The sequence below is a fragment of the Oryzias melastigma genome, linkage group LG10 (genome assembly GCF_002922805.2).
Source record: "Oryzias melastigma strain HK-1 linkage group LG10, ASM292280v2, whole genome shotgun sequence".
NCBI lineage: Eukaryota > Metazoa > Chordata > Actinopteri > Beloniformes > Adrianichthyidae > Oryzias > Oryzias melastigma.
In genome coordinates this window covers 2,466,526-2,481,803 of record NC_050521.1, presented here as the reverse complement: position 1 = coordinate 2,481,803, position 15,278 = coordinate 2,466,526, and the positions used below count along the sequence as shown (strand labels likewise).

The 15,278-nt window shown below is 38.4% G+C and overlaps 1 protein-coding gene across 1 annotated transcript in view; it reads right to left on the bottom strand.

The window, feature by feature from the left end:
* Positions 1-1,384: 1,384 nt before the first annotated feature.
* The window catches only part of LOC118599260 (protein FAM13B-like), a 29,785-nt gene continuing 15,891 nt past the window's right edge, over positions 1,385-15,278 (bottom strand). Inside the window, exons 4-7 of the mRNA XM_036214005.1 lie at positions 12,342-12,554; positions 10,212-10,389; positions 9,928-10,072; positions 1,385-1,541 (exon numbers count right to left, since the gene is read on the bottom strand). Of these exons, the coding sequence (XP_036069898.1) occupies positions 1,416-1,541; positions 9,928-10,072; positions 10,212-10,389; positions 12,342-12,554 (662 nt within the window). The 3' untranslated portion in view covers positions 1,385-1,415. The remainder of the gene's footprint in view (positions 1,542-9,927; positions 10,073-10,211; positions 10,390-12,341; positions 12,555-15,278) is intronic.

The following is a 15,278-nucleotide window of genomic DNA, read 5'->3' as shown; positions in this document are numbered from 1 at the left end:
TAATAAATGTTTACAAAGCATAACCAGAAGTTTTTTTGATGAGTATGGATCGATAACGGACATTCTTCAGCCGCGGGGGTCTGGTGAGAGAGAAAGGGTGTGTCTTTGTATTTGTGGATTCAGCCGAAAAGAGGAAAAAACTTTCGGTTTGGATCTTAAGTCGGGAAAAGCGCTGATCGGATTCTTGCTATTGTTGTAAAACCTTTCTGCCAATCAATGGGTTTCATGTGACAGAAGCTCTGCCCTAACGGGTCCATTCCATTTTTCTATGGACCTGGACCAACGGGGGACCAGAAATGGTACCAGTAAGTCCTACTTAATGGGTCTACTTTGTAATGGAAAAGCTCAAAAGTCCAGGCTGGCCTGGTCCAGTCTGGTTTGGACTGCTCAGCAGAAACAAGGCATTACAGTTAGTCATGGTTCCAATTACCCATGCACAACACACTCACATACTAATGGTGGCTCCAGTGTCAAACACTGATGCCAACTTGTAATGTGGGGTTGCATCAAAGTGTCCTTTCACACATGAGCAAGGCAGGAATTAAATCAAACCGAAATGTTTTGACAAAACTTCTATCGAGTGTAAAATAAACTGGAACCGCCATGAAATGGAAAATCTATCAACATTAGAACTTTACGGTGTGAAATGATTCCCTACAAAAGCAATTAAAGCAATAGTCTTTTCTAATCACATCAATAAGCATTTATATTAATAACTCCCAGTGATTATCTTTGATGTGATTTGTAATAATAATTTCACAAATATTGGAATTTCTTTTTATCGTGACAAACAATATGCACTTATTTTTTATGCTTAATCTTTAACATGTGATTATAATTTCTGAAATAATGTCTTCTTAAAAAGTTAATATGTACTTTGTCCTTTGATTTATGAATATTTTTGGGATTTTTAATGGCCTGCATTAGTATTGATAAAATGTAAATATGAAGATCAGAAGTTAAGAACCGGATAATGATCCGAATATTGATCTGATTTATGTAAAGAAATTAAAATGAAAAGCTACGTAAAGCAAGTTTATAGGTTTTTGTCCTTCCACTCCCTTTCAAGTAATTTATTAAACTCCTCTTGACAAATGAAACATTTAATGGTTTCAATGTGTCATGCTCTATTCTGTGTTTATGATTAAAAGTAATTATAATTTAACTATTTACATGTGGACGTATGTTTGTATATTTTCCAATAATTTCATGAGGAATTATCCTTTGATACATCTCTGTATAGATACAGTATATAGTTATCCTGTTCATCTTACTTGAAATAAACCATTTCCAAATCCAAATGACACTGCAACACCGCAACAAACAACTGATTTGCTGATGAAAAAGCCAAAAAAAGCAAAACCACTGCTTCCTCGCTGAGGTTCAGGTGCAGTTTGGAACTGAAGGACCACGCCTCACCTGGAAGCAGGGCTGTCTTCAGTGTTTTGCTGGAAGTCGGAGGCTGTTGGTCCTTCCTCGCCGTCCTGAGGCAACTCTTCACATTCCGCCTCACACTTATCATCATCCAACAGATCTGTTATCTGAAAAAAGAGAAGACAAAACAACATTTAAAAAAAAATTACCCAATAAGGACACGGATGTATGAATTAATTAGTGCAATTAATGCAAATAGCTTTCTTCAAACCCCAAATAAATATATGAAGATACAAAAATAATAATGTCTCAATTAATGTGGGGGAAAATATCAATTGAGTTCTAAGATAGTAATGAGGGAGATCAAAGAGAATTGTTAGATATTACAGAAATGAAAATAACTTAATCAAAAACTCTAATAAATGAGTAGCATCACATTTATGTGTTTATATTTATATTAATCCTTGACCAACAAAAGTTGTTTTTCCTATGGCTGTGCTCTGTGTGTGGGTCCTGCGTGGGCTTCTACAAGACAGCCATCAGCAGGTGTCAGTGAGAGCGGGACACCAGGCTAGATCATGAGCACGCAGATTCAGAGCTCAGCAGGAGGACGCACGGACCACACGGAAAACGTGTTTTAAGGACAGCTGAAGGGGGTGAAATCAGAGAGGAAGGAGAGAGGGGGCTCAGACCTGGAGATGGGCTGTTGAAAGTCAGGCTTAGGTCTGTGTATTATTTTCATGTTGACTTAGCAGTGTCCCCAAACATGATGGTCCAGTTACAAACTGTTGCATGAGGCCAAAGGACATCCAAGAAAACCTCATCATATTTAACATGCAGACATGTGTCAACGAGATATTAAATCAGTCATTTTATGACTCACATGTTTATGTGATTATATAAATGATACTGGACTTCTAGTAATGTCACAACAGTTTAAAGTCCCACTCCAATTATCCTTTGATCTGTTGTAAAAGTGTTCCTGGTAATTACAATTATGCTGCTATTAGGCAAAGTAAAAAACAGTGTTGTTTTCTAGAACATAGTTTCTGCAGAGGGGAAGTCATTTGAATTCTCCTCCGAGTTGTGAGGTGGAATGTTGGCATTAAGGATGTAACGAATCTTTGTGAATCAGTAAAAAAACAATTCAAACTCGTCAACATGTTCATCGGTGCAGAAAATTTTAAAAATTAGTTTGACTCAGCTTGTGTCTAAATTTAGAAAAATGCAGAGCGGATGACATTTTTCCATGCAGGCTCGCTGTGAGTAGTGCAGCTCCTTCGGATTTAAAAGTGTCACATAAGTTTCACCCTCCAGGATTTTGTAATGTTGTGACTGCAACTATTAATGCAAATTCAAGTAAAGTCAAGATTTGTTCCTTACATTTTTATTACATCTTTGACCAATCTACCGCAACAATAGTCATGGGTGATGACGCAGCTTCGCGAATGTTTCCCTTTTCACTCCAGAAGCACTGCTTTTTTAGACTCTCTTTCGCCCTGTCTTTTTATTTTTAACAGTCATTTGTGCTGAGTGTGAGTGCGGGTGAGTGCACGCGCAGCAACTGGGATTTGCAACTTGTGATCATTTCAATATTATGCACAATTTTTTATTTGTATGAATGTTTTCTCACCAACAGAAAAGTAAACAGTTTGATGCGAGGGGCAAAAAGAAAACGTACTTGGCCTTAAAATACCGTTAATTCATTGTGTTGAGAAAAAAAAAATCTGAAAAAAATTGAAATTGTGACTTTAAAACTATGAATCGAATTGAATCGTGGCTTGAATGAATTGTTACATACTTGGCATGGAAGTAAGCTTCCACTGACTCCTCTATTTACACACTCCCCATCTAGCTTATAGTCACTAACGATCAAGGCTAACATTAAAGCTGCAATCGAAATAGGGAGGAATATTGGCCAATATTGGTCAGCTTGGAAAAGGAAAATGAAGGCGTTAATGCATTTCTTTGTTTGCAAGTGCATGCATCAAAATTATGCGTCACAAAAAAGAGCTTTTTCAAACAGCATTGTTTTCATCTGTTTCTGATTCATCTCGATTTGAATAAATATGTGACAAAAATGTGACAACATTTAAAAAAGCACGATACAATTTTTCGATTTATACACCCATACTAGCATTTTAGCGAGCAAACTTTTATTAGATTTGCAAACACAGAAGTAGGTTACACAACTAGAACACAATAGAAAATAAAGGGATGTGGTACGTGAGAAAATAGGAATAGTAGAATTACAAGAGGCTGCAGTCAAGTCGTTTGACGAAGTTTCAAATGGATTGATGGTGCAAGATTTTTCCTGCTGACAAACAAGAAGCTAACAGGAGTTCTTCTGATGATTTAGCTTGAGATTTTACACATTTGTTTTGTTATGTTGCTGCAAGCTCTGATAGATAGACGGTTCGTGTGGAGTGTCTGTAAAAATGCTATTACAAAGTCTGAACTAATGATTAGTCAATGTAACTATAACAAGAAAGGTTGAAAACACAATGATTAAAGTTTACACAAAACACAAGTGTGTGTTTGTCCCCTGCAACCCTTTCCTTCCTCTGCCTATGTCCTTCAGATCATTAAACCCCATATGCTGCTGCGCTGCTCCGTCGCTATGGAAACACAGCCATTCAAAAAGCTACAATTGGCTGCTGGGGAATTCTTGCATTGTCACATGTGCAGATCAGGGAGGATGACTCACAAGATTCTTTGTGTGCGTTTGTGTGAGAGCGAGACACATAATGCATAAAGATGTCCTTCACAAAGATTAACGTTGAGTTTTGGCCAACAATGAGTTTATGACTGAGGTTATTGGTTATTGATTCCCTTAGCAAAAAGATCATATAAAAACTGAAGCTTTCCGCAAAAATAGAAAGAGTGGTAAAAAAAAAGATATGGATTAAATATAATGTAGTTTTATGGACAATTTCAATCTTATGAAATTTTGTTGATATCATCATCAAAAGACTACTGTTACTTTTCAAATCAGTTAATCAGCGGTTTAGTTTCTTCTTAATTTGCATAAGTAATAATGCAGCTCTTGAAGATTGAGGTGGCCATTGTTTACTGTGACACAAGGCACTGGGGGAGGCACTGCAGATGGATCCGTCTAATCTGTATCAGAGCTAACGGTGCCTAATAACACCCTTGCTTAAGGAGCAGAGGATGGGGAACAGGAGGTGAGGAGGGCTTCAAACATCCAAGATATAAATGTGATGTTAGCAAAAGGGGAGAAAGTAGAAAGACATAAATACAATCAGGTTTAACTATTGTGACTTGATTACAATGCCCCAAAAATGTTGGGCAAATGGTAAATGGAATGTTTTCATATGCCTATCAAGCTTGAAGTCCCAAAGCGCTCTACAGTCACACACACACATTCACACACAGACACATCGACACATGTGTGGGAACTAGAACAGTGATCCTCCAATCAGAGGTTGACTGCTCTACCTCTGTACCATGACTGACCATTGAGATAAAGTTGTGCCAGTTTAGACCTGCTTTTCAGATGTACAATAATATAGACACAAAACCGTAGTGCATTCCTGCTCTTGGCTTGATGAATCGCATAGTGTTGATCTGGTTACATCTACTCTCCTCTCCTTGAATGTTTTTTCAGACATGTCAATGTTGAACAGTCAAATGCAACCATCCCGTTTTGCTTGTTTAACAGACACAATCTGATTAGTAAATGCAACATGATTTTGTTCAAGATTTCCAGTTTGATAATAGTTTTAGATTTATCAGGTCAGGTAGTAACTATAATTTATTACGTTCTGTGAGTAAATCAAACACATGAATCAATCCACCAAGCATCAATTTACTTCTCGAGTCTCTCAGCTGCAAATCGCTGCTACGACCTGGTGCTGTGCAGACAACACAGGAGTTGTGCTGCCTCAGAATAACTGAAGAATGACAACATTAACCTGTCTCTATAATCCATAGAGAATTAATCTGATTTTTTAAAACACCATGTTGCTCCTTTAACAAGCATAAAGTCATATTTTAACGTGGGTCTGACCCAAACAGCCTCACATCTGCAGATTTAAGCAGAAGAACATTTAGATTAGATTATGATAGTTTATTTAGGCCTAATATTTAGTGTCTGTAAAATGTACTGCGGGAGAAAGGCTTACATTAAAAACTTAGAAGAGACCTAAAAAACAGTCGCAACTGAAAGAGGAAACAAAAAAGCTCTACGAAAACTCAGGAATTTCCCCAGAATGACTCTACATTATTAGTTATGTAAAATTAATCTAAAAAGATGCATCAGGAATAGAAAGGAGTAACGACTGAACATTAACGTGGCTTATACACCATTAACCTGGTGCATATTTTATCAAGGAAGCTGGTCATTGACACAGAAAAATGTCCTCTTTAATCACAAAGCCCTGGAGTGAAAACCCATTAGCATAGAGAAGCTGACATAAGAACAATGAAGCTTAATTGTGTAACTGCTCCCTGGGCTCTGAGTGGTCTTTAAAATGACACAAACTGCCATATGAGGGTGACGGAATTGAGCTGAGTAAGTCCTTCGACAGCATTTCAAGTGACGTAACAACATTAAAGGATCAGGGCTGCTAATTCCTGTCAGGATGACCTTGCACTGCCATTCATCAAGCCATATTCCACACATCAGATTTTTAATCACACTGATAACTCATAGAAAAAAGTAGGAATCTGCTGGTCATCAGGACTTGTTTTTTGGACAACACTGATTAGCATTCTTTTACATTTTGAAACACAAGTGTCTCTCTGTCTGGACTGTCTGAGTGGGAGAAAGAGCGAGGCGGAGTCCACTCTGGAACAAAAGGCCACGCTCCCTGACCTCGCTTAACAAGCCGCTCTGAACTTTTGGGATGGAACAGTGAGTTAAACTGACATCATTAGCTTGGCTACTGAAGTGCTGAGGACCAGCTTAGTTGGTGCAAATCCTGAGCTGCACCTTGTAAGGCGTTTTATGTTTGCTTCAGGAATTTGCAAGTTAGTTTAGATCAGGCAATGCAAACAAACACTAAACCAAAATAAAGAAAACAAGGCCTAAACCAAAACTAGAGCTTTTCATGAGCACAAGGAGTTAGGCCTTAGTCACATAGACCTGTAATGAGAGTTGACCCGTACAGGTGCAGCGGATTTTTGGAGGTTGTAGAGAGATATGACTATAAGGAGCACAGAAGCGTCTTGTTCTCATACTGCTATGAAAATGGAACTTTGTAAAGGATGATGCGAGATAGATGCCCTTATGAGTTATGTGTGAGTCATAAGTCTTACGATCCCCTTACACCACGTGGGGGAGGACTTTATACCCCTTGACCCCCTCGAGTCGGATTTAAAAAATACATTTCCCGGACGCGGGACTTAATCTGCCCCTTCAATTGGAGGGTAAGGGAGAAGGTACGAATTCAGATTGGATCTAACAGTCAAGCTGCATTCAAGGAGCATGCATGAACAGCATTAAAAAGCTCCTTGCACAGTTTGCAGAAACTGATGGGATTTAAAAAAAAAAAATTCATTCAACATCTACTTTTTTTTCCCCCTTACGTGCTGTTTAAGTGTTCACTAAGACCTATCGCTCTCAGCATACGCATTGAAATTATCTCCATGGGTTTATCGAGCTGTCTACAATCTTAAAATTTTGTGCATGTGTTCAGACAGCCCAGATCTAGTCGTGAGGCCTTTCTGCTTAACCATAATGTGATACTTCGGAGAAAGAGAGAACTTTGTGGTTTGTTGTACGTATTTCAATGCATCATATCTGATTTGGAGCTAATTTTCCATTCAAATGAGCCCATCACAGCCTCTGAAGAACAACGCTCCTGCACTTAAACTGTTCAGTAACCTATTTTTGCGCTCACGTCTCTATCTTTGCTCGTACGGATGCACTTTTGACTTCTTGCAAAGCTGCAGGAGATAAAACCCTCAGGCCCAACACTTCCGTGGTGAGTGGGCGGGATGATCCAGAACTGCACTCATCCACCGAATGTCCAAGCAAAGGATTTGTCCATGCATCCATGAATAAGAAGAGAAGCCCACGTTGCAGCGCTTTTTCAAAGCACTTCATGAGATTAAAGGTATATATTTCTATTTTGTTAGTCAGAGCCTCTTTTAGGTTAGATGATCCATCTCTGCTGCTTAACTTCACCTTCTGGTTTGCACTCACAGCAGCTCACCTGCTGCTCCAGGACTGTGGGAGTAGAAGCTTTCACCTGCATCTCCACAATAAAGAAGTGTTGTGCTTTTAGGAGTAAAATGACTCCATTCCATACTACATTACTACAGCTATAGTAGTCGGAAGGAGCTACATTACACACAGGGCTGGTTTTACTTTTAAAGCTTTCTGATTTCTTATAGTGATTTATCTTACAACCTGACGTTAACAACTTCTCATTCAAACACATATGGATATTCTTTAAAGTAGCAACTTGAAGAACAATTTTGTTTATGATGTCCCTTATCAAGTAACCACAAATCGCACAATTAAAGAGTGCACTGGTTTTTGAAAGGTTTTTCATTGGGTTTACGCTTTTGACAAAGCCTATGAAGTCACTGAAGCTTTAATGATGATTGAGGTTAAAAGGGATGATCAAAAGTGAGTCAGAGTCTTATGCAAACAGATAGGAAAAAATGCCCCAAATAATTATGTAACAAAGGAAGACAAGAAAAAAAAAACATTTCTGAGATAAATCCGACCCATTTAACAACTGTAGCTGTAGTTGGATTGTTTTGCACCACACATTTTTGGCATACCTTTGTGCAAAAGCCTAGCAAAAATGTCAGCAGCGATGCATGCACAGATCTAATGGAAGATGGCTCTTATCAGGGGATGAAAACTGAATCACACACTCACAAGCACAAAAGGAACTTATATAAAGGGATGCTCTGACTTGGTATGTTCCAAAAGAGGGGAATCCTGATCTTTCTACAGCCTCTACAAGTTGTTCTGGATTGTTGTGAAAGATGACCCCTGTGGTCAAGATGCATTCAAACAACTTACTCAATATACACTGAAGCTTTTTGCTTTTTTTTCTGTTTTTTGCTACTTCCCAAAACTTCTGGATTTAATAATTTACATTAAATATCAGTGGTTAGAAAAAAGCTATACAAGTACAAAGAATTGCCATGTAATGGCACGTTTTAAGGACCTTTTAAGAAGAAAGTCGTGGTGTTGTTGCTTAGGGGAGGGTTTATCAAAGCCAAACAAGACAAAGGTGGGAAAAATGTTTCTCAGAGTTTTAAGGATTCTATTTCAGATGAGCCCATAACAAAAATGAAAGGTATTCTGTATTTGTTGGCCCAGTAACAATACCTCGACACAAGGAGGCCAAAAAGCCTCATTTTAGCTGATGAATATGAAGTCACTACAACCAAAGCAATACTCGTCATAAAAATTCAGCAAATATCCAGTTAAAGTAAGTCAAGAAAAGTTTCCATATCTGTTGGTAGATGACAAGTTTCTGTTTTTCTCCCGAGACCGTCTTTCACAATGACTTTACTTTCACTTCCTGTGGAGTCCATCAGTGCACATGTTGGGAATCAAAATAGTGTGGGCCGCAGTGGAAAGGAAATCCTGTTCAAGATGTATTTGTTTTCTAATGATACCGATGTTGAAATAAAGTAATGTAACACTAAAGTTGTTAACCTTGTATTTGTTTTTCTGTGAAATAAACTCATCAGATCAAAAGCATTTTCCTTGTTAAAAAAATGTCAAAGATTTTAGGTAATTTTTTATCTGCACCTAAAAATCATTTAAAGTAAGTCATGACTTTGAAGTAATCAATTTGGAAACAAGAAAACATAAATATACCTTCTCTAAAATTTACATCTGAGATATTGCATAAATGCAAATTAAATCTCTGATTATATGACCTCAAAACAAATGAAACCCAAAGATTTCAAAAGTAGATAAAAAATCTGCTAATATCTAAAATTAATATATTACATCTAATATTAACTTCATCCATCCATCTTCTTGGCTGCTTCTTCCCTTTCGGGGTCGCGGGGGTGCCGGAGCCTATCCCGGCTACTGAAGGGCGAAGGCGGGGTACACCCTGGACAGGTCGCCAGTCTGTCTCAGGGCCTCAATCACACATACATACATTCTCACATTCACACCTAGGGGCAATCTAGAGTCACCAATTAACCTATGAAGCATGTTTTTGGAAGGTGGGAGGAAGCCGGAGTCCCCGGTGAAAATGCACGAGGAGAACATGCAAACTCCACACAGAAAGGTCCCAGCCGGGATTCGAACCGGGGCCTTCTCGCTGTGAGGTAAGAGCGCTAACCACTGCGCCACCGTGCAGCCCCCTAATAAATAACTTAAAAAGTAAATCCACAGATTTCCTTGTAGAAAGTATTGAAGCCTGAAGAGAGATGTCTGTGTGCTGAACAGACTAGAAACTCCAAACACACGTCTCTGGATTGTGATACTAAACCTGACAAACACTGCATTGTTCATCCAAAAACTTGACACAACTTACAAAAAAATCTGTGGAAAACAACACATATTGAGTTACAAAGCCAATGTGTGTAAGCAAACCCTCTCACCGGTTCATTGAGAGAACTGTAGTCATTGGTGGAGGAGATGTCCTCATCGTCAGAGTCAAACAGACCCTCCTGATTGTCCAACAGCTCAGCCAATACTCTGCTGACAGACTCTTGATCCCGAAGATCGTCTCCTTCAGTCGACAGACTGTAGGCGAAAACAAACAAACAAAAATGTCTTACTGCAGTAACCAAAATACAAGCTGCCATCAGAAAAAGATGCTTTCCTAAAAAGCTGCACAGTGAATGAACACTATCAAATCATCTGCAGACACAGTGCATCTTACTGGAAGATGTCAGGTCCAAAGACAGCAGCTAATGCTCCGACGTTCCAGCTCTCCTGCTGCAGTGACGCCACACTGCTCAGGAAGCGGCAGAGGAAGCGCAGCAGACAGTAGTTTAACTGGGGAAGCTGCTGCAGCAGGAACTTCAGGTTTCTGAACAGCTCTTCTTCACTTCTATAATCTGTGGAAGAAAGCAGGAGACAGCTGTGATGAAATCCGCCACGGAAAAAGCGTGCATTGGTCAAACATAGTTCAGTACTAGACCTTGTTCTGCAAAAGAAGTTTAAAAATAACAAAATACATGCTGTGGAGCCTTTTAAAGTTAATTTATCAGGACGAGAAGAAGAAATGAAAAAAAGAAAGATGGCTCTGAAGACAGTTAATCCTATGTCTTGTATCATTGTTCTATATAACAAAGAGAATAACAAGCAGAAACATGAGTGTGTCTAGACTACACTACAGCTCTGCAGTGACAGGCATGACTGCAGTAGATAAAACATCCTGTTAGGCAGAGGATAAGAAGGGATTAGACATGACACTGATGGAAAAAGGAGGACAAAACATAACAAATGTGGGAACTAGAAACTAATGATATTAATGTCCCTTAAAACATCTATGATTCACTGTCTGAGTTGAGAAAAAGAAAAAAAAAGAGATTCTGCTTCACAGTCTTGAGCTATCATCAACCATTTATTTCAATTAGGAATGGGCGATATATTGCTTCCAGTATCGGGATCGGCCGATATTTGCATAATTTCAGATTATCGGTATCAGTCCGATATCAAGAAGTCTACAGATATATGCTTTTCTTTTACTTTTACAGGGAGTTACAGCAAGAGAAGTGCTCTGTTTTTCACAGGTTAGCTAACCCTCCCATTCCCATGTGCGTCTTGCGTCAGACGCTAGATACAAACGCATATGCAAACATTAGCCCAAAGCTAAAAGTTAGCTGCTTTTAAAACAGCTAGCTTTCCGAGCTTTTAGCCTGAAGCTGAAAGCTAGCTGTTTTTCATACAGCGAGCAGTCTGAGCTTTCAGCTAAAAGTTAAAAGCTACCTGCTCAAAGCTGAAAGCTAGCTGTTTTTTAATACAGTTAGCAGGCCAAGCTTTTAGCCCAAAGCCAATTATAGCCAAACAAAAAGACGTATTTCTAAAGTATCTTTGAGGAGAAAAGAACCATCAAGGAACCCAAAGAAGAACCTTCGACTTCATAGATAACATAACATAGAGCTGCTGTTTACAGACAAATCCATGCCTTCCACAAAATATGGATTTATGGAGAGGTTTTTTTTTCCACATACCAAGCCGCTCTGCATAATATGTGGCGACTGACTCCAAAGCTTCACATACGATCACAATGATAAAGTTACAGACATGACGGATTTAAGTTTATGATTTAATCTAGAAAATACCAGTTTTACAAAGTTTGTGTCTTTTTTGTTGTTGTTGAAAAACACTTAATTTCAAAGCACTAGCCTTTTTTTTTCTTCTTAAGAAAGTATTTTTTCACACTTATTTTCTAAATACATGCGACCAGTGCTGAACATTTATCTTAGCAACACGGACCCAGAGGAAGAGTTAATTACAGGTAATTTAGGATTAAACCACCAAACGGTTCCTGAGTGTGGCTGTTTCTGCAGCTCAGCACTCCCCCAGTGGATGGATCAAACACAGAAAAACACATTTCACACACCTAGGTGTGCCAATGGGACTTTAAAGTTTAACTTTAAGTATGACCAATAAAAATCAGTATCGGCTATTGGTCACAGTTGCAGGGAAAATATGGATTATCGGTATCAGCTGGAAAAAAAATGATATTGGCCCATCCCTAATTTCAATTTCATAGAAAGAAATCTTGCCTGTGAAATAAGTTTTAATAAAACATGATGACAACTTAAACATCATCAACACAACAATGAATATGTATTTGAAAAGTATTATAATTTAGTGGAAATTGATTCTAAATCAAAAACATAAATCAGTTTGTCTCAAAACAAAAAGAGTATCCAAGCTTAAAAGTTTAAAGCAAAGAAAAAGTTTGTTTTTCAGATTTACTTTTCCAAGAAAAAAAAAATCTCACCAGATACACAAAACAAACCCCTGTGATAAAAAGAAATTTTCCTTGGAGACACACCATGGTGTAGCTGGAGGATGTGTCCTTGTAGGGCCGTGGGGATGACGGGCTCGGGGAGCTCCTGCAGAAAGAGTCTCAGCAAGCTGACCGCTGACGCCAGATCAGCTTCCTTCTCCAGCTCCACCTCCTCCCCGCTGTCGTAGCGCTGACGCAGCCAGTCCACCCGCTCTGCATTGCCATTAACCAGGAAGAGCCCTTGTAAGTCCAGATGCCCTGATGACACACAAGCGGCTCAAGCTATTAACATGTGAGCTGCTGACCAAAACACCTGAATCACTAACCCTCAATGTGTATTATCAATTACATATGCATTCACTTGTTTCATCTACATTATTTTTTACATTCACTCCCAGTTTTGAACTGAATCTGATTCTGGATAGTTCTGGCACAATCTTTTTTTTTTTTTTTTTTTGCCAACGTTTAATTATTCTGATCATTCTTTGAAATTTAATAACTTTAATTTCCTCTGAAACTTTCCTTCCCGTTTGTGCTATTGTGCTTTTTGAGCATATTGGTGTCTAAATGATGAATTCCTTTATAGAGAAAGATCCCATAAAATGCAGATGAGTGCCTCATAGAAACCTTGAGAAAAGGTTTTTCCAAGTCTTTTCAAGCTCCATCTTAGTTCGTTTTATCTGTACTAATAAGCTGTGACATTCAAGAAAACATGGAGAAAATTGGGTAGAAAAGACTATTTTTGGCTTTAAAATTGTAATAAAAACAGTGAATATACAAAGAAATGTGAGTAACATCACATCAAAATACTGGCCAGGGGATCTTTCTAGATTAAGGCCTAAAGATATCTAAAAAAAACATTGCAGGCAGTTAGAGCTGAATTATCTGCTGTTATCTTCATAGTTTCTCCACAAACAATCCAGATTTTGCATCGATACAGCTCTTATGCAAGTTCTCCAAAAGATAACCTGCATTTCTGTGAGTAGAAATGACCTTCTGAGCGTAATCTTCTCCCTTATCTGTGCAAAGTCCATGCAAACCGCACAGACAGCTATCAGTCTAATGCAGGAGAACATTACAGAGCGATGAAATGACCGACAACAGCGCAAATGTGGCCAGTTAGCCCACATTCATGATTCTTTTCTTTCTTATATAAGTTTCTATCAAGTCATCTTGTACAACAACCTGCGGGCATTCAAAGCTTTCAGAGTCATCTGTTGGTTTTTTGGGGGGCATTCTCTGATAAGATGGTTAAAGTTAACGGATACTGATGATTAAAATGCCTCTAAATCAATTGTACGATCTAAATGTAGCTGCAAAAGGTTTTTGTGATTGCTTAAAACTGAAGAAAAATTTGGTATGAACTTTTTTCAACTGAAGTTTGAGGGAAGTGTAGGATGGAGACATTCGTCAAGTTCTAGCAAAAACTAAAATAAGGCCTTGGTCACATTCACCGTACGTGATGCGTACTGGTGCTGTGGGTTTTTAGGTTGCTCGGGCTCTTGGAGCTTTTTCGACCACTTTAAGGGGCTTCATGAAAATGGAACGTACCATTGATGAGCATGTGGTAAATGTATCATGAAGTATTGTTAGGATAATGTAAGTTAAGCGTCTTTGAGTATCTTTTAAAAGCGCTATATAAATAAAATGTATAATTTATTATTATCAATAAACAATGGTCAAACTAAACTCTGTTTAATTTTCCTAAATTCTACCAGTCAGTCTGCACTTGGATTTAGTTCTTAAAGGTGTTTTCTAAACATGTATATTCTTGTTTTGTCTGAACAGTACCTATGTTGGAAAGAGCCTTTAAATATTTGGTTGTAAAAGAGCTTTAATCACAGCTTCTCCAAGAGAATGAATCTACTATAAATACCAGCCTCACCACCACTGCAATAATGTCAACATTTGTCTTCTGCATGAGACTGAACAGCAACTCATGTTGGAGTATTTAAGTCCTATCACCACATTTCAATCACAATCACATGCATTAGATAGTAAACCACAATTACATATCTGGGATAATCAAACTATATGCTATTTAGGTATTAATGTTCAGTTGAAAGCAGCTTGTAATAACGTCCTGATATCCAAAGTGTCTCTAATTGATGCTAAACCTGCAGGATTACAGGCTTCTTACATAACTCTGTAAGACAAACCCCCAGCCTGCTTCTCTTCTCAATAGAGAGGATTTAAAGACACTTTCAAGAAATTGGTTTTCTGTTTAATCTCTGGCGGGACAACAAAGGCTGGAAACACAGACAGTTTCTTAAGTTCTGTTTTTTAAAGTCACAAAGCAAACTACTTAATATTTATGTCTTGCAAGTCTCATACTAGTAATGGTGTCAACTTTAAAACTGACTGTTTAAGATCTTCTTAGTGCTTTATTTTGTATTTTAGAATTTTCTACTTATTGCTTTTTTTTTAAAAAGTAAAATTGCTTTTTTTTTCATTTTAAGTTGCAGGTATGCAGTCATTTTGCCCAAATCATATCAAATCTAATGAATCAAATGAACGTTGTGATCTGGAATAAGCAGCAAACAGTTTAGTAGTTTAGCATTTCATGGTGTAGCAATAGGTCCTAACCTCATATTTCATTTCCTACAAAAGTATTATCTTCAGTTCGTTTGTTGATGACTTCACATTCAACTAATGAAAGGAACCTCAGTGACGGTTTGGGGAAAAAGGACTTTGTGGAGGTCACGGGAAGGTCAGCCCCTCGCCTTTGTCAGATGAGTTGCAGCTAACAGATTGGTTATGCAACGATGAAGGCAGTCAGCCATGGAACTTATCAACGGTGTCAGAGTTCATCTTACAAACTGGCTTTCCCCAACAAACCTTTTTGGTCTATCATGACGCTGGAGAGTATTGACCTGATATTTACCCGTCTGACCCCTGAGACCTGCAGATCAAGTCTCCTGCTGCTCGGTTGAGAGGGGGGGCAAGTGGACCGATCTGCTGACATTAGCAGCCAGAACCTGA